The 26,928-nt window shown below is 36.5% G+C and overlaps 1 protein-coding gene across 1 annotated transcript in view; it reads right to left on the bottom strand.

Moving 5' to 3' along the window:
* Positions 1–4,134: 4,134 nt before the first annotated feature.
* Positions 4,135–26,928, bottom strand: part of LOC131038749 (cytochrome P450 734A1) — a 31,577-nt gene continuing 8,783 nt past the window's right edge. The window contains exons 4-5 of the mRNA XM_057971284.2: positions 5,031–5,424; positions 4,135–4,803 (exon numbers count right to left, since the gene is read on the bottom strand). Of these exons, the coding sequence (XP_057827267.2) occupies positions 4,378–4,803; positions 5,031–5,424 (820 nt within the window). The 3' untranslated portion in view covers positions 4,135–4,377. The remainder of the gene's footprint in view (positions 4,804–5,030; positions 5,425–26,928) is intronic.

Genomic DNA, 26,928 nt, shown 5'->3' with positions numbered 1-26,928 from the left:
AAAAGCAGCACTTAATTTACATCTCAACGAGTGAATGAATCATTAACTAGAGAGTCATTAAAGCCCACTATAAAAACTTATAGATATTAGGGATCGCATTTTAACGTACTTTTGGCAAAGGACTATTACTACTACAATATGGAATCAAATATTATTACTACTACAATATGCCATCAAATATTTTTTGCCAATATCTCCCTCTCAAAAATTTACCTATGTTTAAATCCTAATCTAACATTGACCTTAGTTTTTTAGAGTGACTCTATTTGAACCCTAACCTTTACACTATCTTAATTAATTTTCTTATAACCCTAATTTTACCTATGTTTAAATCCTAATCTAACATTGACCCTTAACCTTAACCCTAACCCTTACCCTATTCCTATCTCTAATTCTAACCTTGACCCTATTCCTACCTCTTTCATTAATTAGTGAATTATAATAGAAATTATTTGCTCTCAATCTTATTACTTTGATTATTTTTTCAAAAATATTTGTACATAATCTTCACACAATTGAATTTTTCTTTTTAACTTTTGAAAAAAATATAATTATGTATCAAACTTAATGCATGTCTTTTATATCAATATTGTAAAATTCTTCTTCTATTTACAAAACAAATTGAAGAATAAAATAAACAATAGAAATTTGAAAAGAGAAACACTTAAAACATAAGAAATATATTTTCTATTTTTATCAAAAATATTTTACATTGAAACGAAAAATTATTTATAGTAAATTAAAAAGCAAGAGAAATTTTTAACATGTGTAATTCAAGTGATTTGTTTTAGCACTACTAGGTTATGCAAACTAATAATGTCAAATGCTTTTTTTTTTCAAACTCTAAAGATATGCTCGTGATAGTATTGTAGGGTCACAATAAGAAACAGGATGGCATAGTCATCTACTGCTATGAGTGAAAGAAAATTCTAAAATTGCTATTTATCGGATTCAATGTATGATAGACTTCACATTATTTTTTACCTTCTAAAATAGAATGTTCAACTTCTAAAAAAAAATTGATTTTTTTCTTTAATGCTTATTAGACATTAAAAAATTGATCGTGTTTTGTAGCTATATGCAGTCATGTAAACATTTCTTTTCTTATTAATAAAAATAAAAATCTAAAACAATTAAAATTAATAATCAATAATAATAACCTTATTATATATTAAGTTTATTAAGCTAATAAATATTAAATAGAAATAGTACTATTTTTTAGTTTATTAAAATTTAAATATAAACAAAAAATGTGTAAGAAGTATAATTAATATCAAACAATATTAACATTAATAGAAAGATAAATTTGTTATGACTATAAATAAATAAAACGTTACCTCAAAAAGAACCCCAATAAAATAATATTTGCAAACATTAAAAATATAAGATAATTTTTATAATGTAATAATATTTTGTCTATATTTTTAACACTTTATACTATGTTAAATTAAAATATCATTTAAACAAATAAATACTTGATGGTCTAAAACTAAGGGGTTGCATGAGCTCTGTTAGGGTTTCTTTCTTTTCTCACTAGGGAATAGAAAAAATTATATAGTGAGTCCTTTTATTGAATTTCTATTTCCAAAATGATTTCCTAAGATAAATTATCTTGTTAGATTCTAGGTGACATTATTTTGTTTTGCACATTTAAGATTTTACTAGCATTATTACTCTTACATAGGTTTATTGGTATTATTCTCTTTCTTTTTAAATCAAATTAGATTTAAAATGGTACAATCTCACATATTAACCAAATATGACCTGATCTATTATCACCCCCTTACATTTGTGAGGAATAATTAGCATTTGTAATAAATGGAATGCATTTTAATCGGATTAGAAGTCCCCATACATTATGTAGGGAGCAAATAGGTATGTGATTGCTCCTAGTTGTTTGCTTGATAGTTATTTCCTTTTGTGGGATTGGTATATGCATTTCAAAGGAACTCAATAGAAAGCTTATATGGATCATGGTATTTGTTTGGCATCACTAGTTATACTTATTTTTTAAAAAATCTCTCTCATAATGATCTAGTTTTCGTATTATAGTAGGTGTAATTCAAGATGTTGATATAGTTATTGTCACTCATAGTCATTCTTAGTAGATATTTTGTTATACTAAACAATGACTCGTAGATATCCTTAAAGCTTAAGGCGCAAACTTAAACATTTGATTCTTTTTCTAAACAAAAGCAATTTATTTTTGAGATCATCAAGGGTATAGAGAGTAGGCTGATTGGTAGTGAGGCATTTCGAACTAAATGTGCTACTTTTTGTTTATTTGGGAGAAAGCAACATGCAAGGGTTCTAATGTGTTCTTTATAGCTTAGAAGGAAATTACACAAAAAGTTATAGCGATATAATGTAACACAATACAATAGTAAGCACAATATGCAAATAAAGCTATGAATAGCTATATATTAATGACATGATATGAAAATAATTGAATTTTAAAAAATAATAGTTAAAGGTTACACCTTAATGATACTATTATGTACCTAAGCTAAATACACAATAGAGTCTTGAAACAACTTAGCATGCTAAGTTATTTGCTAAGCTAGGTTGCATACAACATTCTTATCTATATTATATATTGTTTTATTATTAACATATCTATTCTTTTAGATACATTATTTTTATGTTCAAAATGTATGCAAGGTGATTTTTGTTTTCCTATGTTCTATGATCTCTTGTATTTTGTATATATTTGCAATAGCATTGCAAAAGCTCATGCAAGGAGTCTAAATGGTTGCTTATAGCTTATATGGAAATTACATAAATAACTATATCAATGTAAATGTAACATAGTACGATAGTAAGCACAATATACAAATAAAAGCTATAAATTACAATATATTGATGATATTGCAATATAAAAAGAAGCTGGTCTAAATTATATTAAAAAATAGTTAAAATTTGACACCTTATGATACTTTATCTTGTTAAACCAAGTACACAATTGAGTGCAAACCACTTAACATATCAAATTATTGGGTGATAGCACACTCCCTAGTTCCCCACTAAGTTCTATACAACAATAATCTATATTAAAGCATTGCTTTCTTGTTGGTATATCTATTGTTTTAGATAAGTTAGGGTTGTGTTCAAGATATGTGTGGTTTTTTGTTCTCTTATGTTCTATAACCAATTCAATTTTGTGTATTTTGCAACAACATTGCAAAAACATTGTAGATATGAGTTGCAATTTTCTTTGAAAGGTAGTAAGTTCTAATATATTGGAGATAGGCAGAATTTAATTGGCTTACATGCAAGAGGAAACATAAAGACTCACAACTATAAGCACATATGACATCTTGCATCTTGTCAAGATACCAAATCTTTGTAAGATTTCAAAAATGGACTAAAACATCATATAAGAAAATTCTTGTCACTAGCATATGTCAAATTTTACTTTCTAAAATGGAAATAAAAATACAAGTACTTCTTTAATGATTAAATGTGCTACAAAAATATAGGACAAGCTACAACTAAACATTCACTTGAATAACAATACATTGACAATAGCTTTATACATTTTTCTTTGGACAATTTTTATGGGTTGAAAGCATCAAAATACAAACTATACATTTGTGCTAGTTTAGACATTTCCCTTTGAACAATTTTTTATAGATTCAAAACAAAATATAAACTGTATATTATTGTTTGTTGAAGAAATTCTATAAAAAGTAAGACCTAAATGCCTGGAAACGTGACTGAATATAGAAAGGAAGACTAGCATTTAATCTTGGATACAGTTGGTAACCAGATGGCTAAAAGTACAAAATCAGGGCTGCTTACCTAAGTTATAGGAAATTCTCTTTTTTCAATGGAGTGAAGTTCTAGGTATGGCTGCCTTACATCATAAAACTGTCTTTAAACAAATTATCTACATTTAATTAGATGCACTCCTTGGACATATTTTTCAAATCAATGAAGAAAATTCCTGTTTTTAGTTATGCAAGTATCATTAAGGAAAAAAACAATTAAACCTTGAGAGTTCAAGATGAACTAATGACAATTTGGTTTGGATGTAAATAGATTTCAATGAAGATTGACTTGAAACTAAGCAGTTCAATCAGGCTGAATAATCATATAATTTCAATCCAGATTTGACAAGGTCAACGCATGCCCTTGGGGAATGTAAGCATTTTTTATGATTAATATTTAAAAAATATAACCATACAGTACGATTTGATCAAAATCATCACATGATTAACATAGGGTACCAATTTACATTATAGTAATATAACAAAGTCATCACACAAAAATATTAGTATTTTACCACGCTTTATATCAAACTGTTCCCTATCCATACCCCACAATAATATACTTGAATATAGCAGTTTGTTTACTCGGGATTCTTTGTTATTAAATTCAATTAATGTGGAGTATGACCTGAGCTCCATATTTGGGCTTAAGAGTGAATGAATGAACAGGTGCATGGATGTAATGAGGTGAAGTCACAAAGGAAAAACGTTGCAGAATCATGGCCAATACCACTTTGGCCTCTAATAATGCAAAGTTTTGACCAATGCAAAACCGTGGACCTACAGAAAAGGGCATGAATGCCATTGGATGTTTAGCAGCTTTTGAAATTCCCTGGCTGAACCTTTCTGGATTGAACTCATGCACATCATTGCCCCACAACAATGGATCGTGATGCATTGCAAGGATTGGAATTTCAAGTTGAGTACATGCAGAAATTGAGACTTTTCCAAGCTTCATTGACTTTAATGGTTGCCGGCCCAGTGCCACTACAGGTGGATACAGTCTCAAGGATTCGTTGAGTATCATTCCCATCTGCAATAAAAAGGATACAACATAATTTTATGTAAAAACCAAAGTTTTGTATTAAGCTTTCTATGAATAGTTCAATATCTGGAAAACACAAACTATTTGCATAACTTCCTCCGTCGTTTGTCTCCACATTTCAATTAGTTCTAACTTAATGTTATGAAACACAACGTCTTTCAGACAATCATTGGAAAAAATGAAATCTGGGTAAGTTTAAGAGTATGAATTCTTACAATCTTTAGGCCATTTACAGCAGCAGCATTCGGAAATTCATTTTTCCCGCATACTTCTAACACCTCCCTGCGTGCTCGATCTTGCCAGTCTTGATGCATTCCCAACAAGACCATGGTCCATGTCAAGAGGATTGTTGTAGTTTCCTGTCCAGCTGTATAGAAAGTTTTGCATTCGGCAATTACTTCATCTATAGTCATGCTCATGTTATTCTGCAACTTTCCTCCACCCTGCTTCTTTTTGGAATTCATCATTAGTCCAAGTAGATCTGTACCATAGTCAGTCGAATTTTCCGTGCTAACATTTCTCTCCCTGCCTTCAATCACCTGTCTTATACATCTTTTGATTTCTTTATCCAACCACCATCCAAGCCTATTCTCTTTTGTAGGAAGAAACCTGTTATCACAAGTCATTCCTAGTAATCAATGTTCAGCCACTGTACAGGAAAATCAAATTTAGACAAATAATCTCCTCGAAAGTCTAAATTTACAAAGTTCCTGGGATATCCAGAGTCATGAAACCTTTTCCATGGTTCATCAACGAATATCTCTGGCTTGCTTACATCTTTGCAGCATTAGAAAAGAGGGATTTGATTAGAGTTAATAACAAATATGGATAACGTCAAAAACTCATTTTGTGCCACAAATCTTAAATTTCTTTTGGAAAAGAACTCCAGCCATATATGAAAATTGAAAAGAAAAAAGAAAGGCAAGAGCCACCTGGTACCGATTGCAATTTTTTATGCACCACCATCTCCTAAGGGTGCAGCAAAACCTTGTCTAAATTGGACATTTGCATATGCATGTTAGTATCTAAAGGGCATAACAGCCCTTCGTAAAAAGACCTTTTGTCACTACCCATAAACTTATGGCTCTAATGACTAGACTTTTATGCCAACCATCTTTGTAGATATTAATAATGTCCAGAACCGAAACCCTTCACCCATGTATTCAAATTCAAACATTCTTCTCATACAGAATATTCAGACTCAGATGCCACTTTGCACCAAGTAAACTCTAATATGTTAAAATATATGCTCTGGGACTACACTGTTCTAACGTCAACTCTGGTATGTTAAAATTCTATGTTCTGGTTCTACTTTGTCAACATCCTATCTAGATTTCATCAAATTGCCAATGCCTCAAGCAGGAATTAGCTATAGGACAAATATTTATCGGAAATCAATTCAAATCAAATTCTAAATTCCCCTAAAAGAAGTTGCACCTTTCACACTATAATGATTCTCTTGTAACAGTGGCTTTGAAGGACTAACTCTTGAAACCAAAAGTAAAATGTAGAGGACAAACCACATAAATAGGAATATCTTAATATCGCAAGAAATCTGCATGGTACCAGACAGAAGAAAGAATCGCAAAATGGCATCTTAGCTGTTATTCATACAAAGTTACTCCATAATGATAAAATAGACTGAAATGCAAATGAACTTCTTACTCATTAAAAGGAATGAGATTGGAAGTTGCATGATGCAGTACAACAAGAAAACTCTTGCCTGCAACTTCAAACACTCCCAAGCACACAAAGGCAACAACGAAAAGCAATTTATTTCAAAAATCAGATACATTCAAAAGCCAACATTGAATTCTCCCATTATTGAGAACTATCTCAAATCTCAGTTAATATATTCAAATCTTCATCACTAAGAACACTGTTTACATAACAAATTTTAAATAAACCTATTAACATGAGGCTATACTATGCCCCCAATTCTCTCCTTTATCTTCAACACATGCTCTCTCTGCAATCTTCTTTGTCTTCCCTTTTTAACGCAATGGGATTTTCACATTCCCTCAGACAGCCACACACAATTCAGTTCTGTTAGCTTCTTCTCAGCCCCTCGTCCTTCGGGCTGGTTCATGCATCCACTTTATCCCTCTGCCCCCTCGTTCGCAGCCCCTCACTATCTCCCTCTTAACCTCCCACACTTCTACTCTCCTCTCCTTATTTTCCACGCAGCCCTTCTCATTCACCTCCTTCAAACATTCTATCCACCTAGCTCTTCTCATTCACCTCCTTCAAGCATTCTATCCACCCCTCTCTCTGCAGCCACACAAATTTCCCCTTTTACTTAGGGTTGCTTCCTACTCTCTCCTCCCTCCGTTGCAGCTCTATCTTTCCTCCTTTAATATATTCAACCCCATTCATATTCCCCCCATCCATTACATAGCTCTTGTATATTTAATGGGTTGATGTTTTTGTTTTCCATACTTGGATTGATTCTGCTCATGATGCCACCTCCACTACCTTCTAGCCGTTTCATTCCACCACCTATTCATTGCTTAATGGGAAAACTGGACAGTGGTATTAAGAATAGTAATGGTCTTGATAATGCATTTTTAATTAAAATAGAAAACTTTCATCTGTTTAACCCTTGCATGTTCTTTGACTGGCATTTCACTGTCTTCACTTGATTCCCCACTCTCCCACTTTCTGACTTTGTTCATTAATACCTTCTAAAATCAGCATATTACAGTTCATTTATCATTCTTTGAATTATGCCGTTACTCTTTCTTTGTATCAGTTACTAGCTCTGAATTTCCAGCTGCCAGAGAGTGACTCTTCACATTTATACCCTATTTTGGATGCTCCCATTTTGGCACGGTAGGCAGGATACTCCTGCATCATTACAGTTGATTGCTTAGGTAGTTTTCGACTCTCGTAAAAGGGATTAAATTTCTAGAAGCAAAATTTATCTCAAGATAAGGTGGTCCAAAACCATCTCAATATACTTTGCTTTTGATAATTTCAGTTCTCTTTTCTGTCTATCTCTAACGACTGGCACTCCAAGAATTTTCTTGGCAGCCCCTAGATCCTTCATTGAAAACTTGTTAGCCAATTGTTGTTTCAGCTTGCTAACAACAGCCATGCTAGTTCCCGTCACTAGCATATATCAACATTAAATAACAGCAGCACAAAATCACCATTTTTCAAAACTTTATAACGCACACAAGGATGATTTTCACGCCTGGTAAAATTTTTCTCAGCCATAAAATAATCAAATTTTAAGTACCACTATCTTGGAGCTTGTTTCAAACGATACAAACTTTGATTATGTTTGCAAACCAAATCCTCTTTACCTTTATTTTCAAAACCTTAAAGTTGCTGCATGTATAAGTCTTCTTCCAATTCACCATGTACCAAGGCTGTCGTAACATCAAGCTACTCCAATTCAGGGCCATACACAGCTGCTAAACCCAACATTGCTCTGATATAAATCACTTTCACAACCAATGAAATTTACTTTAATGCCATTTTGATTATAATAACCTTTGACAATCAATCTGGCCTTGTATCTTTTCTTTCCACTTTCTTCAACCTATATACCCATCTGTTTTTTAAACTTGCCTGTTAGGTGGAAGACACACCAAATCCCACATGTGATTTTCCATCAATGATCCCATCTCATCTTTCATAGCCCACATCCATTATTTGTTGTTTTTATCTTCACATGTGTTGATGTATAGCTTCGGTTGGATCCTTCAGGGCCGACTTAGCCAATAAATGTGTGAATGGCCTATCAGCCTTACACATTTAATAGAGTTCAATTCCTTCATCACCGTCCTTCATATTGAAACGACTTGTTAATAAAACAAAAATAATAATAATCTGCCACCTTGGAAGTCGTGTTCCTTGTCATGAAACGTGTTATTGGAAAAGGCATGTTGATTAATATTATAGCCGACTTATGGAAAAGTCGTGTTGATTGAAACCTCTCATGATCGCGTATATGAATGAGTTGATCTCTCTCAAAGGCATCGAATTAATATTATCCTCCAGCAATTCGGATCACAAGCAGATCGTATTCATCAGCAAATCAATCATCCATCAGCAGTGATATATCCATCTACAGTAGATCGTATCTCAGTCTTAGGAGTCTACATTCGCACAGCAGATTGCATCATATACAGTGAGCAGATTGTATTACATATAAACAGCAGATCGTATACGTTCTACACAGTTCGTGGTTTGCAGATTGGATTGTGCAATCAATTGATTGTTTCTGCTTCAAGGAGTGAAGCTAATCTATTGTAGAGACATCTTGCATATAAATAAATATAATAAGGAACTTTGTTGCTGGGTTTTTCACCTTCAAGAGGAAGGTTTTCCCAAGATAATATCTATGCAATTGTGTGAATTATTGTTTATCTAATCTGATCACTAAATTTAACATGGTATCAAAGCCACGGTGAAAGAAAGATCGTGATCAGATTTCCTATAACTTCTAAGTATTCTCTCCTCTTTCTCCTTCAAGAAGTATATGCTAAGCCTTGAAAATGGTGAACAGTCTTAAAGTCAAGGATAGGTTTGAAGGTGCATCTAACTTCACCTCATGGAAGTTTAGAGTGCTCATTGCACTTGAAGAAAATGACCTTCTTCAATTTGTGGAGCAAAAGGATTTATCCGAAACTGAAGATCATGAGGAGAAACTTCAATTTAAGAAAAATGCCATCAAAGCAAAGAAGATATTAATAGACTCTATGAGAGATCACTTGGTGCCTCTCATCTCCAAGATGACAACTGCGAGAGATATGTTCAAGACCTTGGAGGGCTTATATGAGATTAACACAAGTAGGGCTCTTGCCTTGAGGCAACAACTCCACCAAGTAAAGATGGCAAAAGGAGAATCAGTTATGCCATTCTTCATGAAAATTTCAGAATTGAGAGACCAACTAAGCGCAATTGGAGATCAAGTGATTGATAAAGACCTTGTCATGCTGGCTTTGAATGACCTTCCTCATTCATGGGAGCCATTTATCCAAAGCATAAGTGGGAGAACCAAATTACCTAAGTTTGATCGACTTCGTGCGGACTGCATTCAAGAGGAATCAAGATTGGTGGCTAGGGGAATTATCAAAAGTTCTCAAAACGAAGATACTCATGTTCTTGCCACTCAATCTAACAAGAAAGGAAATAATTGGAAGAAGGGCAATTTCAAAAGGAACAGAGATCAGAAATCAGATTCCACACTTGATTCTAAGAAGAAGAAGAAAGATCTCTCCCGCATCCAGTGCTTTAGATATGACAAGTTTGGTCACTATGCAAGGGATTGTTTGACTAGACCTAAGCATCAAGGGGCAAACATCAATGAAGTTTCATCTCAGAAGGAGGCAGAAGATAACTCCAATGGCTTTATTTTCATATCAGCATTATCGAGCAATGTTCCTATAGACAGTGATACCTGGTTGATTGATAGTGGAGCCTCTAGACACATCACTGGCTATCGAGAGCACCTTTCAGATTTGGTGGTGGAGGAGTCTAATCTTCAAGTGATCATTGGAGATGATGCACACTATTCAATAAGAGGATTTGGTGCTACATCACTAAACCTAGAATCTGGAGTCTCACTTCACCTAAGTGATGTTTTGTTTGTGTCGGGGATCAAGAGAAACCTTGTGTCTATTTCAGCCTTGGAGGATAAGGGCTATCAAATTGCATTTTCTAAAGGAAGAGTTCTAGCATGGCCAAAGAACTCCAGCATCAAGACTGCTCGTGTGATTGGAAATCCACATAATAGTTTGTATAAGCTCTCAACTCTTCCAGTCCAAGCTCTTCTTCATGATTCTTCCAGTTCCAGTGAACTTTGACATAGAAGACTTGGGCATCTTCATTTCAGGGCTCTTCAATCACCGGAAAAGATGGTGAAAGGTATTCCTAAACTTAATCATGTACATGATGGTACTTGTAAAGGTTGTGCTATGGGTAAAAATATTTAGAGTCCTTTCCACAGTAGTGAAAGTAGGTCTAAAGAAATTCTAGATCTTGTACATTCAGATTTATGTGGTCCAATGTCAATTCCATTCCTAAGTGGATTTTTGTATTAAGTAACTTTCATAGATGACTACTCTAAGAAGACTTGGATTTATTTATTAAGGTCCAAAGAGTCTGATGAAGTCCTAGGTAGGTTTAAAGAGTTTAAAGCTCAAGTAGAAAATTTATTTGGAAAGAGAATTAAAATTTTAAGGTCTAATAATGGAGGTGAGTACACCTCGGGTAGCTTTTGTGATTTTTGTATTGAGGCAGGCATCAATTGGGAGTTATGTGTCCCTTACAACCCTCAACAAATGGGGTTGCAGAAAGAAAGAACAAATACATTGTTGAAGCTACAAAAGCTATGATTCATGATCAAGACCTTTAGACTTTTCTATGGGCAAAAGCTTCTAGAACAACAGTGTATGTTCAAAATAGATGTCCTCACTGGATATTGCAAAATATGACTCCTAAAGAAGCCTTTTCAGGGATTAGGCTTGATATTAATCACCTGAGAATCTTTGGTTGTCTTGTGTATGTTCATATTCCCAAGGACAAGAGGACCAAGTTGGAACCCTTTAGCGAGAGAGGGATATTTGTGGGCTACAGTGAAACCTCCAAAGCCTACTGTATTTACATTCCTGGTCGGAAGCAAATAGAAGTAAGCAGGGATGTCACATTTGAGGAAGAAGTTGCATTCAAAAAATCAAAGGGTTCTTGAATGGAGATAGATGATGAAAATCATCCTCAAGACATGGATGTTGATCATGCTCCTGAGATTTAGAGGGAGTCTACAAAACTTGAATTGAATGATGATCCAATTGAACGCTTGGATCCTACTGATGGGCCTAGAGATATTGTTGTGACTCAAAAGAGAGCTCTTTGGGCAAGGAACACTATGCAAGAGGCAAAACAGTTCACAGCTCCCTGAGGCACATTTAGAAAAAGTAAAAGACCACAAAGATTCTCTAGCTATGTTGCATTGATGTGTAATCTTATTGAGACTGAACCTTCCAATGTTGAGGAAGCCTCTCAACAACAAGTATGGCAAGATGCAATGGATGAAGAGTATCAATCCATTATCAAGAATGATTTGTGGGATATTGTGCCTAGACCTGAAGGGAAGTCTGTTGTATCTTCCAAGTGGTTGTACAAGATTAAGCATAAAGCTGATGGAAACATTGAAAAGTACAAGGCTAGATTTGTGGCTCGTGGTTTCTTTTAGAAAGAGGGAATAGACTATGAAGAAACATTTGCTCCTATTGCTCGCTATACTTCCATCAGGACCATCATTGCCATTGCAGCAGCCAAGGGATGAAAGTTACATCAGATGGATGTGAAGACAACTTTTCTCAATGGTGTGATTGAGGAAGAGGTCTACATCGAGCAACCTAAGGGGTTCGTGATTCATGGGAAAGAGTCTCATGTATGTAAATTGAAGAAATCCTTATATGGTCTTAAGCAGGCACCTCGTGCTTGGTATGAAAGAATTGACAGATAATTACTTAGGTTTCTGCAAGAATGATGCTGATCCGAATCTTTACTTCAAGGTATTCAATGGTGAAATGTTGATCTTGGTACTTTATGTTGATGACCTATTTGTCACCGGGGAAGATCATCTCATCCATAGATGCAAGGAGTTGACTTCAAAATTCGAGATGAAGGACTTAGGACTCATGCACTTCTTTCTAGGTTTGGAAGTATGGCAGAGACCCAATGAGATTATCCTAAGTCAAGGGAAATACACCATTGATATGTTGAAGAGATTTGGAATGATAGATTGCAAATCTATGTCCACACCGATGGAAACTAACTTGAAGAAGTTGAAGGAAGCTGCAACTAGTTCAGATCTTGTGGATCCTACTATGTATAGATAGTTGATTAGATCCTTGATGTATCTTGTCAACACTAGACCAGATATTTGTTATGCAATGAGTGCATTGAGTTAGTTCATGTGTGAACCAAGACAGATACATCTAGTTGCAGCCAAGCATATCCCGAGATACTTGTGTGGCACAATTGGATATGGCTTGAAATACTCTTCCAGTGTGGATTTGAATTTAGAAGGCTATTCTAATTCTGATTGGGCAGGGAGTGTTACTGATCGGAAGAGCACCTCTGGTTGTTGTTTCAGTTTGGGATCTATTATGATTTTCTGGTGTGTTTCAGTTTGGGATCTGCTATGATTTCCTGGTGTAGCGGGAAGCAGTCTTCAATGGCACTGAGCATCGCAGAGGCAGAATACATTGTAGCATGTGTGGCAACTCGCGAAGCAATGTGGCTTCGGAAGCTCCTTGCAGGATTGTTTGGACAATCATTGGAGCCTACTACTATTCATTGTGATAACCAAAGTTGTGTGAAGCTATCGGTTAATCCAGTGTTTCATGACAGAACAAAGCATGTTGAGATTCAGTACCACTATATCAGAGATATGGTACAAAGGAATGCTATTCAGTTGAGATACATTTGTACTGAGGAGCAAAGGGCTAGCATTCTCACCAAGCCTCTTGCCAAAGTGAAGTTTGTGCATTTTCAAGACAAGCTTGGAGTTGTGTAGAATGAAGCCCTTTCCATGAGGGAGTCTCAGTATTAGTGATTACTTGATATGTACTATAATGCATTCTTCTCTATGAGAGAGAATTTTGAGCTACAAGCCCTTGTTAATGCATTCTTCTCTGTGAGATAAGTTTGAGGTGTAAGCCCTTGTCCCACCCTCTGCGAGTAGGCATGGTTAATCCACCATCTGCGAGTAGGTATGGTGGATGTCATGTGAGAGACTCCATGACTTGGCACTTGTGTTTATTCACCCTCTGGGAGTAGCCATGGTGAACATCATCACGTTGAGTGACTCCGTGATGAGCACTTGTGTTCTTTTGCATTTCCATTCATGGCAGTAGCCATGACGGACCCACCCTCTGGGAGTAGCCATGGTGATTTTGCTCATTTGTATTTTCATTCATGGGTGTAGCCATGATGAACCCACCCTCTGGGGGTAGCCATGGTGGATGTCACTATGTGACTCAGATATTGAGAAGGATTCCTCCCTAGCTAAGAGGGAGTGTTGATGTATAGCTTTGGTCAGATCCTTCAGAGCCGACTTAGCCAATAAATGTGTGAATAGCCTATCGGCCTTACACATTTAATATAGTTTGATTCCTTCATTACCATCCTTCATATTGAAACGACTTGTCAATAAAACATAACTAATAATAATCGGCCACCTTGGAAGTCGTGATCCTTGTCATGAAACGTTTTATTGGAAAAGGCATGTTGATTAATATTATAGCCGACTTATGGAAAAGTCGTGTTGATTGAAACCTCTCATGATTCTATATATGAATGAGTTGTATCTTTCTCAAAGGCATCGAATTATTATTATCCTCCAACAGTTCGGATCACAAGCAAATCGTATTCATCAGCAAGTCAATCATCCATCAGCAGTGATATATCCATCTACAGCAGATCGTATCTCAGTCTTAGGAGTCTACATTCGCACAACAGATTGCATCATATACAGTGAGCATATTGTATTACATATAAACAACAGATCGTATACATTCTACACAGATCATTGTTTTGTTGATGTGTTTTTTGTACACATGCGAACACAGAATAAAATACCTAAAGGCACCTTATCCTCTCTTGAACAAAGTTTCCCGACTGTTGAAGATCTCGCCGAAGGATTAATCAAGGCAACTCCAAGGTTCTTGTATGTAGGGTCTCTACGTGTGGATAAGCTCTTCGTGGTATGATGTGATTTTGCTGGAATCACAAGGGGACTTACATTTGACTGTCTGAGCATTTGATTTGCTTTGGATATTGCCGGAATGTGAGATTTTACTGGTCCTTGATTTTGAAAAAAAGGAAAAAGGAGAAGGGTTGAAACGGGGTCTATTTCTAATACTAAGAATGTAAGAGCAATGAATGACCTTTGATGAAATTCTAACTAAGTCTTGCTTTGACATCCCAGGACCATCTCCACAAGGTTTGTGCGATCTTCTGAGGAAAGCTTTATGATGTTCAGATCACCACTACAAGCATGGACACCATCAGGCTGATGCATATCAATGAAGATGCGACAATTGAAGTTAAGCTTAAGCTGAATGATTCCAGTTGACTACACAAGGCAAGTCTGTAATCAACAGATTGCTAGTAGTATGGATATACAAATTTCACCATCGATCATACACATTTCTTCCACTCATCCAATAACATGAAATCAAATTTGAGAAGTATAGAGACCATGCAAATTGTTGAATCGACCCATAGAATTCACCATTTCTTCAATGAAGTTTACAAGTCCTTTACAACAACATCTTGGCAACAATCTTTGCCTTCTCTTTCTATTCTACTCTAACTATTTCCTACTTTCTGACTATTCACTACTATCTATTCTCTATTAACCAACAACTATTAACTATTAACTCACTATTAACCTTTACAAATGAGGAGCCAGGGCTTATATAGAGAAACCCTTTACAAATAGACGGCTTTGATTGATTTAGAATCAATGGCTAGGATTACAAGATAGAAACCCTAATTAGGGTTTGTTACAACAAACTTCCTTAGCCAATTAGAAAATTACATTTCAAGAGTGAGGACCAATAAGAAGCAACGGTAGGTACATCGAAGTTTGTGCCGCCTCCAATAAATTAGGTACATTGAATCTGGTCATGTTGAGGTGGACCAATCCGACTGGAAGAATGATGATTGGGATGCCACCTTGTCTGACACTTGTAACTTGGTTGATGTTGAAGTTGATGATGCTGAGAAGCTAACTTTGATTAACTCTTCTAAGACTATCTGCTTCTTCAACGGACCCTTGCACTGACCTTATTTGATTCTCCTTTGTCTTTGACGTGATGGATGGGTGTTGTACCTTTCCTTGAAATGCTGGCAACGCCTTTCATTGTCATCTTGTGGTTCCTTAGTGTGGCAAAGTGAAGGTTTTGGAGGTGGCTGGCAATTCCTTGAACACCTTGAGTCTTCCCTTTTGCTTGTGGAACGTCCTTGACGATAATGGACTGGAATTGGTCGTCCTTGATGATGCTGGACTGGAAGTGGTCGTCTTTGATGATGATGGACTGGAAGTGGTCGTCCTTGATGATGATGGACTGGAAGTGGTCGTCCTTGATGATGATGGACTGGAAGAGGTCGTCCTTGCCCTGGTTTTCTCCATCTGCAAAATAAACCAAAAGGTGATTAAGTACATATGACATGTTCATTTAAACAAAGCATTTTCCACCTTAAATCATCAACAAGAAGACTTCAAAATAAAGTTCGCTCAAAATCCTTCCTAGGGACAGGCCCTATACGAATTTTGCCCTAGACCCTTTGGAAGGGTCAGGAGCAAAATTTGCTATTTTGCCCAATTTAGACCTCTTTTCAACATTATCTCACAACTAGCTCTTCGCTTGGCCCAAACAAGGTGAAAAATAGGAGATTCAAAGGATTTCGCTTTGGACCCTCTAGAAGGGTTAGGAGCGAAATTCTAGTTTAGGCTCAAGTTCAATCACTCCTCCACTCTGAAATGTCTTCCAAGGCAAGAATACACTAATCTTCTCTCCACCAAGGCCTCGGAATCCATCTCCTGATCTTCATCATGAGCAATTTAGGTGAAATTGGGAATTTCGCTCTGGACCCTTTGGAAGGGTCAGGAGCGAAATTCAAGTCTTCATCTCCTTCACTTCACTTCATCTTGCAAGGCAAAGTAACACCATCCCATCCTCAACCACACCCTAGGAATCAAAGTCCTGGCCTCATACAAGGGAAAAAACAATTGATTTGAAGAATTTCGCTCTGGACCCTTTGGAAGGGTCAGGAGCAAAATTCATTGCTAGCTTGTCTTCCCTCACTCAATTCCACTCTTCTCACTTTTTCTCCCCTTGATTCCCTCCTTTGGATCCATCTCTTAATTTTGACAACAATTTCTTGATTCCCAGAAGGCCTGAAAGGGAAAATTCGCTCAAAATCAAGGCCAGGGACAGGACCTATCTAGGATTTCGCCCTGGACCCTTTGGAAGGGTCAGACGTGAAATCCTTGTCCTGGGCTAAAATTCACATTTTTGGTGGTCAAAAATCATTCAAGGGTAATTCTAAGAGCTTCTCTCACCTTGGCCTAGGCCCGACTTCACACAAATTTTGGAGAAAAGGATGGTTTTAGGGTTTTTTCGCTCTGGACCCTTTGGAAGGGTCAGGAGCGAAAATCTTGTTTTGAGCTTATTCCTCCATCAACTTCAAAAGGGCAAGAACACCTCTCCTCACACTCATCCAAGCTGTAAAAACCCAAAGTTTGACTTGATTTGCAAGGAAAATAGGTGATTTTAGGAATTTCGCTCTGGACCCTTTGGAAGGGTCAGGAGCGAAATTCATAATTTGGCTCAATTCCTTCAAATTTGATAATCATTGGCAAGTCAAAGTCACACCTAAGGACTTCTTTCATCACAATTCACCTTAGTTTGCACTAGGCTCGGCATAAGATTGAGAAAAAAGGTGGTTCTAGTGAAATTTCACCTTGGACCCTTTAAAAGGGTCAGGAGCGAATTTCCATTTCTAGGACAAAATCTCCACCTTTCATCGCTTTCGAACATTCCCAAGGGCAAAAACATGTCCATTCTTCCTTTCAACATGCCTTGGATATTAAAATTTGACCAATCAAGGAAGAAAATGAGGGCTAGGTAGATTTTTGCTCTGGACCCTTTGGAAGGGTCAGGAGCGAAAATCTTGGTTTAGGCTTGATCACTCATCTTTTCAATCCCAATCTTGATTGCAAGGCAAAAATCCATCACTCTTCACCTAAGGAACAAGGTTTGAAGCCCAAGCATGGAAGCAAATGAGGTTAATAAAGAATTTCTCTCTGGACCCTTTGGAAGGGTCAGGAGCGAAATTCATGATTTAGGCAAAATCTTCATCTTTCAAAGCGTCCAACTACCTCTCTAGGCAAGAACATACCAATTCACCCTCCAACATGCCAACGCCTAGCCAAAACAAGGAAGAAAATAAGAGTTATAAGGATTTTCGCTCTGGACCCTCTGGAAGGGTCAGGAGCGAAAAATCATGTTTTGAGCTTGATTCTTGATTCTTCCAACTCCAATCCTCTTTGGGAGGCAAACATAGACCATTCTTCTTGCATCTCCACCAAGGTCCTAATCTTGTTAAGGGGAAAATGAGTGTTTTCAAGAATTTCGCTCTGGACCCTTTGGAAGGGTCAGGAGCGAAATTCAATTTTTAGGCCAAAATCCTCCATTTCCTCCACCTCTAGTCATTCCCTTAGGCAAAAAACATGTCAAACACTTCCATACATGCCTTAGAGACCAACACTTAGCCAAAATTAGGAAGGAAATGAGGGTTATGAGGATTTTCGCTCTGGACCCTTTGGAAGGGTCAGGAGCGAAAATCTTGATTTATCCAATTCTCTCTCAAACTTGATCAATTTCAAGGTCCTTTCAAACTCTATTTATCATTTTAGGCAAGATAGAAGGTCAAATGGAAGATTTCGCTCTAGACCCTTTGGAAGGGTCAGGAGCAAAATTTCCATTCTGGGTTGATTTTCACCATTTTGTAGTCTTAAACCTTCTCTCCAAGGCAAACATGCATCCAAGTCTCCTCAACTATGCCTCAAAATCCAAAACTTGGCCATATGAAAGAGCAAAATAGAGGAAAAGGTGAATTTCGCTCTGGACCCTTTGGAAGGGTCAGGAGCGAAATTCATGCTTTAGACAAAATCCACACTTTCAGACACCCCAAATCACTTCCTAAGGCAAGAATATGTCAATTTTCCCTTACCATGCCCTAGGAATCAAGGTTTCTAGTGCAAACAAGGAGAAAAAAGGTGTCTAGGGAGAATTTCGCTCTGGACCCTTTGGAAGGGTCAGGAGCGAAATTCACATTTAGGCTCAAATCTTGATTTCATTTCTCACATTTCTTCATCCAAACAAGTGTTTTGCCCTCAATAATGCCTGGGAATGAGTTAGTTCTAAGTTTGGGTCAAGCTAGAATGTCTTATGGAGAATTTCGCTCTGGACCCTTTGGAAGGGTCGGGAGTGAAAATTGCTTTGGACCCTTTGGAAGGGTCAGGAGCGAAATTTGACATTTTGGTCTCTTTGTCGGGATCCATGTATGGAATATAACATTTAAGTATAAGTGACATACTTTAAGTTATATTCCATATATACTGTCAGGATGTTTGAGAGTGTTTTCGGACCTCCAGGAGTTATAATGCAAAATCTAGTTTTTGGAGGATTCTTCAGTTTTCCAGACTTAATCAAATTTCAGGATCAGGAAGACATTCGAGACAGCCAAATTTCAGGGTATTTGAAGATCAAGATGACATTCCAAACTTCATCACTCACCAATTTGACCTAACTCAGACCTTCAAGGATGATACTTACTCACCAAGCAAGACACAATTAGCAACAAGAGCAAAACCAGGCCCTAAGGAAGCCTCTCAAAGAAACCTTAATTCTGGGGCCCTGTGGACTCACCTTGGCTCAAGCAGAGCCTGCCATCCTAGTGATCCCCCTGGCAACACTCAAAATGCAAAGGTTAACAAACAAACCCTAAAAAACCAAGAAAAACACCCCAGAAAGCAAAAAGTAGGGGTCCCCTTTTATAATGGGGTGATGTGTGAATACGTCACAACAGGTTTGCAGATTGGATTGTGCAATCAATTGATTGATTCTGCTTCAAGGAGTGAAGCTAATCTATTGTAAAGACATCTTGCATATAAATAAATATAATAAGGAACTTTGTTGCTGGGTTTTTCACCTTCAAGAGGAAGGTTTTCTCAGGATAATATCTATGCAATTGTTTGAATTATTGTTTATCTAATTTGATCACTAAATTTAACAACATGCTTCTTCAAATGTAGGAGGTTCAGCTTCATTGGTAGCAACAAATGTTGAATAAAATCATTATATTTTGTTGGAGGTTTGTGCTCCTTGGTGTACCTCAAACTCAAGGAATTAATTCCTCTCAAGTACCCTCCTCACAAGCACCAAAGGGGTGATCTTACACTTCATTCTCATGAAAATTAGGGGGTTGAACTTGTGGTTGTACCTGTCATTAATTTAAAATCTCCTTTTGATTAAAGACAACACTCCCACTTGTGATGTCTTTTAATGGAAGATATTCTTTGGCTGGTATGTCTTCCAATGGCACATATTCTTTTGCAATCACCCCCTATTTTGGTAAACTTGGCATCACTTTTTCATTGAAAAAAATATCTTTGCTGCAAGTGACTTGTTTCAAAATGGGGTGCCATAGCCTATAGTCATATTTCTCATCTTTGTATCCAATGGAGATACAATATTTCAACTTCACATCAAGCTTCGTTCATTCTTCTTTCTTGTGGAATATGAACGAAAGCTTCACAACCAAACACCCGTACTTGATTATAAGAAATTCTTTTACGCGGCCAATTTTCTTTGGGAATTTCAAAATCCAACTGAGAAGATGGACCTTGGTTAATTAAAAACACTATATTAATTGCCTCTACCCAAAATTCTTTTCCCAAACTTGCATTTGAGAGCATGTTGGTTAATGAAATACAACACTACATTTATAAATTTAGTTTTTAAAATTGAGCATGCCTTTTTATTTATTTTTTATTTTTAATTTTTGAATAGGTTGTTGAGACCCGATTTGCCTCCAATACAATGTCTTGAGGCGACTTATGAAGGTGCGAGAGCCACTTGCTAGCATGGTTATTAGTCAAAGTTGGTCCCTAAGGAGGCAATCCAGTACTAAAAGGGCAACAAATGTAAAGCAAATGATCGTAGATGACACATGGTCGGAACGATTGGAATATCTTCTTAGTTTCACTGAGCCCATCATGAGTATGATCCATTATATTAACATGGATCATCCATGTTTGGGAGAGGTATATGATGGCATTGACTCAATGATTAAGAAAATGAAACTCGTCATCAATGAAAAAGAACAAGATCCTGAAGAAACTTTCTTCAAAGAGGTGCAGACAATTTGAGTTGAGTGATGGAACAAAATGACCACCCCACTTCATCTTCTTGCATTTGCATTGACTCCCAAATTTTATAGTGATGAAATTCTTGCTATGCCATCAAAGGTGCCACCATACAGAGATACAAAACTCAATGATGGGTGTAAAAAGCACTTACAAAATTCTTCCCCGATTGTGAAATGGAGGATTTAATTACAAGCGGGTTTTTTGAGTTTGTAGCCTCCAATAGTCAAAGTGCTTCCACTCTCCATGACAACTATATGAAGGATGCTCATGCTTGGTAGTACCTCAATGACCATACATCACTACACCTCCAAACTAATGCAATCAAACTTTTATCACAAGTTTCTTTATTTTTATTGTACTCTCTAAACTTATATTGTTTACTATTTTAAAAAAATAAAATTATTAACTTCAAATTTAAAGTTTGATTTACTATTTTATAATTTTATCCATCTCACTTTGTTTCAATAGGTTGCTACTTCCTCTTCATCTAAGCAAAATTGGAGTACATACTCCTTTATCCACTCAATGAAACACAATTGATTGGCTGCAAGGCAAAAGAGCTAGTTTACGTGCATTCCAACTTGCACCTTCTTAGTCATACACAAAATGAGTACAAGGAAGGGGACATAAAGTTGTGGGATGTAGATCCAGAGCGAACTGATATGGATTTTTCAGCTGCCAAACAACTTTTACTTGTTGTGGAGTTGGATAGCCACCATCCTAGTGCAAGTGGCATTGGGGTGGGGATACATGTGGTTCTACTAATATACCTACATCATCTAATATCAATGATGATGTTGATCTTCTTGATGATCCATATGATGTGTGATTACTAATTGTGTTATTTAATGTTGAACCAATGAACAATGAATTCAATATATCTATCATAACATCCAAGTTTTGACAAATTGATATCAAATTAGTATTATTGTATTTCAAATCTGTAATATTTATGGTAGTTCTAAGTTTTGTTTAGCATGTATAAAATGTGGTATTCTACATTTTATTCTTGTTTTTACTTTTAAGGCTGCAAATATGAATATATTTATGATGTTTATTAAAAAACTGTATGGACGCACCCAAACATACCCAACACCTATTTTTTTTTTTGTCATATCGGCATATTGCCATATTGTACTGATATACCTGTATCGGCAACTTAGCAAAAAGGTCAAGGGGCATGGGTTCTAGGAGCCTGTTGGTTCATTTTTTAGGGATTTTATTCGGAGCATTGGATTGAATTGGCAATGGATCAATGGATGAGGTTAAATAATTCTTTTCAGAGTCATTATATAGCAGTTTAGGGTTCTTATAGAGCTCATTATGTGATCACTCTTTTCTCTATTGTCATTGTAATCTATGGCTTGAGGCTTGAAACAGTTGAATATCCCTCGTTTCGGAGAGACATATAAGCTCCCCCTAGTCAGAAGAGTGTCGTTTTTGTAATGTCCCTACTTTGAAAAAGAATTTAATAATAAATAATAATAATAAAATTAAAATATTAAAAATTAAAATTAAAATATAAAAGAATATAATTAAATATAATTAAAACTTAATTAAGTTAATGAATGGTCAAAAGACATAAAATGAAAAGTTGCGACTCCCTCAAACATGAGATATAAAAGGGAGAAAGAAACCTCATTTGAGGGGGGATAATTTGAGAATCGAAAGTACAGATCTGATTTCAATAAGAAGTGCAGATCTGATTGTGAAAGGTTGTGTCTCTTTCAAAGGGCAGAAATAATGAAGAGTTGCACTCTTTCAAAGGGTGCTAATGGTGAAAGGGTATGTCTCTTGCCAAAGGGCATACATGATGAAGAGGTGTAACCTCTCCCTCACATTGAGAGATATAAAGGAAAGGAATCAAAAGCCTCTAATCACAGCACCATCAATCAGATCAGATCAGATCAGAACTGTCATTTAGTTAAAGGCAGTACCATCCTTCTTCTTGGTGGTATGCATGGGGATTATGGAAAAGAAAGGAAGAAGCATACACAGAAGAGATTATCGAATCACAATATAAATATAAATAACAACCTTCAGATAAAGGAGAAGCATCTTCAATAATTAACGAACTGAAGGGATCAAGAACAATGGAACACCAAAACATAAATATACAACACTTCTACATTAGGCAAACTGTGAGAAATTAGAAATATAAAGGACGAGCCAGCATTACAACCATATTATCAGTTAAGGCAGATCAGGTATGATCTTCCCTATTCACGACTTTATAGCATAATAGACTATAATTGCAGATCACATGTCTATTAAGATTATACAATACCTTGTGGTCAATTATATTGGGCGTATCATTCTTGGTAATAAACAATGCAATAAGAATTTATTTATAATTACATAATTATGAATGATATACGTAATTCTTATTATTCTGACATAAGGAACAATCAATGATGGACAATTATATATATTGAAAAAAATACCATGATAGTAAAATAAAAAATTAGGAGGAGGGAGAATGGTGATGAGGTACTCCTCTAGGTAGACCACCTCATGGTAGTTGACTGATGGTCCCATGAGGCCAAGGGGGTGTAGACAGAGTCCACCGCTCTTGGACTTAGAGTGGAAGGACATTTAGGACACCCTATTGTATCTTTCTAAACACTATCATGGTTGATTATTGAATTAAGGGAATCGTGACCACAATAGAAGGATAAGGATGGGAGTGATGAAGGGGAATGGTGATAGGATACCTCACTAGGTAGACCACCTCATGGTAGTTGACCGATGGTCCCATGAGGCCAAGGGGGCTCTGGCTCTCACTCTACTCTTGGGCCTAGGGTAGAGGGTCTCTTGGACATCTTATTGTTCCTCCTTACTCCCACTTTCTTATGGTTGAGTTTCAATAAAGAATTGGACAAAAACTATGGTTAAGTTAATGTTCCTAACCCTAAATATAGAGAATTTATGCTTGTCTTTCTTAGAAGATTCGTATTATTAATTATATACATTTCAATGGTTTCCTAACCTACTGCAGGATCTCAATCAGGTATGCATCCTGTTTCATTTATTGTTTTACATGGAAATGGTGATTTAGGGGGCAAAAATTAGGGGTTTTACTAAAAAGGGACATTACAGTTTCGATGGAAGGCTTTGGTCTGTAATGCCCTAGCACATCATTTTTAGGGCTGCAATTTTTATCAGGTTTGGAGGTGAGATTCAAAGCATCAAGATCAGATTTGGATAATCTACAACAAGGTGTCTTTAGGCTACTGAGCATCACTGAAGATAGCAATAGAAAAGACAAGTGGAACAAACCTAGTGCTGGTTTTCTAGGAGTTTTGGCAAAGGCGACTAGGGTTTGAAGACATTTCTAAGGTATTTGTGTCTAAATCTACATATTGTTAATTATCTTCATCGTAGAAAAATAAAAGAAAATCATTTTTGAGATTTTTGGGCAAAGTTAGAGTGATTTTTTGTAACTTTTCTATACTTTGAAATACTCAAATTTATTTAAACTAGCAGAAAAATCAGATCACTAATCTGAGTTTGTTAAAGGACATCTTATTTGCAAATAAAACTTCAAAAAATTTTGTGCCCTATTTTTGAAATATTGTTATTTTTCTATTATCCTTATTTGAGGATATTACAGTTGTATTAGAGCTGCAAGTCTTGGTAGCCTATTTGGGTTGGTTGTATGCATGGAAAGGGTGGTCATAACCTTGAAAAACAAAAGGGAATAATGGATAGCAGTGATCAGCCACCAACATCAATTGAAGAGGAGGCAAAACAAATGTTTGTAGAAATGCTACCAAACACCAATCTACATTTCAGTCGGATGGCTCATAACACAGCAAATGAAAGAAATATGGTACATGTGGAGATAGAGGAAAGTAGCAACGCTGCAGAAAACAATGAACACTCTACTAGCAAACCTTTGGGTTCATTACAATCTAGACCTTTCATGCCTACCTTTCTACAAGAAGATGAGCTTATACAAGAGGAACCCATGGAGAACAATCAGGATGCTGAAATTTTGCCAAAGTATCAAGCTTTGGGGATAGATTTTCAGTCAGCTATCTCTTTTAGAGATAATTTGGATGTCACCAAACACACAAAACCAAAGCAGAATTAGTGGAATCAAGGGAAGTAGAATTATAGGCTACAAAAATGGTTGATTTGTCTATCTTGTCAACCTTTGATGGATCATCCAAGGGTACAACTAGAGCTTGGATTCAAAAATTGGATACTACCTTACCCCTAATCAAATGAAGGAGATTGAGGCCATCAAATTTGCTACCATTCCTTGAAAAAGTGGCACATGAGCGTTGGTATCATGGTCTAGTGACACGAAGTCATGGTGTAATAGTTTTTATAATCAGTTTTGCGCTACATTGATAGAGCAGTTAAACTGCACGGATTCAAAGACACACTAAGAGGAGGTTGACTTCTTGGTTCGTAGAGGGTTTGTCAGAACCTCTTAGGGGCTGCGTTAAATCTTTTGATCTACCATCCTTGTAGGATGCTATTAAGCATGCATGGAAAATGGAGCTATAATTACCATAGGCTAGATTTCCTAGCAAGTTTCCATAGAGACCCTTAACACAGAATTTTCTACAAAGGACAAGAAACCAGAGTTTTCTAGACCAGTTGGTGAGATTTCTAGGTTAATTGATAGGTCACCTTGTGATTCAAGGGATGAGTTGAGATGAAAAAGGCTTGCATCGACTGTCATGACCCTTGGACACCTGGACATAAGTGCAGAAATGGGGACAAGGCCCACTAGATTCAAGTCTTCAAGGAACCTAGTGAAACAGGTTCTTTATGAGCAACACAAGCAGGTGGATGGGGAGACAAACACAGATGAGCATCAAGATTATTTGGCAAAGATGGATGGTGCTATTGCAACCATCACTACCAATCCTCATTATAATGACTTCAAAGTAAGGGGCATTATGCATGAACAATGATTTTTGTGTTGATTAATAGTGGGGCAACCCACAACTTCATTGATTCATCCTATGTGAAGAAGCAAAGTTTGCAAGTCGAAGAGCATGATGATTTTCAAGTGCAGGCAGTGAGTGGCATGATGTTGCATTGTATTAATTAAACCCTTACTAATGACAATTGAATATGAGTTTGGGTAATTACACCCTTACTAATGACTTTTATGTGGTTGACATTGATGAGATGAATATTGTGTTGGGTGTTTAATGGTTGCATTGAAGGTGGTATTATGAGGCTTATTTTCAAATGCTCCTAGAGTTATTTCAACTAGGAGGATGGAGAGAGTTTTTCGGCATTTAAAGGCCGAGTCAACACTGAAGTGTTCCATTTCAAATAAATCTATAGATACAAGACATCGTGGATATCATGTTGACATATAGGGCTTGTTGGACAAGTATAGTGTGGTGTTTTCAGATCTACTACATGGTCTACCTCTAGATCATGGTTTTGAGCATGTCATTGAGCTTGTGGATAGCAGGCCAATTGTTATGGATCCTATGGTCATCCTAGATGATTCAAGGATGAGATTGAGAAGACAATTGGAGTTGCTAGATGCAAGACATATACGACCTAGTTATAGCCCCTCTACTTCATTTGTTGTCTTGGTGAAGAAAGATGGTACCATGAAGATGTGCATTGATTATCATGCATTAAATAAGAAGATCGTCAACGAGTATCCTATTCCACATGTTGATGAGTTGATGGATGAGCTTCATGGAGCAGTCTATTTCTCCAAAATAGATCTTCATTTTGGATACCATCATATTCAAGTTCGAGAGGAGAATGTGCATAAAACAACTTTCAAGTGCCACAATAAACATTTTTAATATTTGGTGATGTCCTTTGGGTTATCAAATGCTCCAACTACTTTTCCGTCTTGCATGAACCAACATGCAATTGCGGAAATTTGTGCTAGTTTTCTTTGATGACATCTTGACATACGACAGGAAATGAAAGGAGCATATACAACACATTGATGAGGTGCTAGGCATCGTAGTGGCTAGCTCCCTTTTTGTGAAAGCCTCTAAGTGTGAGTTTCGCATGATTGAGCTGTTATATTTGGGACATGTCATTGGTGAAGGTGGTGTGAAGGCACATAGGGAGAAGATTCAAGCTATACTTGAGTGGCCATTGCCAAAGGTGTCCTATTTGAGGGGATTTATTGGTTGCACATACTATAG

Source organism: Cryptomeria japonica, chromosome 3 (genome assembly GCF_030272615.1).
Source record: "Cryptomeria japonica chromosome 3, Sugi_1.0, whole genome shotgun sequence".
NCBI classification, from domain to species: domain Eukaryota; kingdom Viridiplantae; phylum Streptophyta; class Pinopsida; order Cupressales; family Cupressaceae; genus Cryptomeria; species Cryptomeria japonica.
The sequence above is the reverse complement of the archived record's forward strand: the minus strand, read 5'-3'. Positions and strand labels throughout refer to the sequence as shown.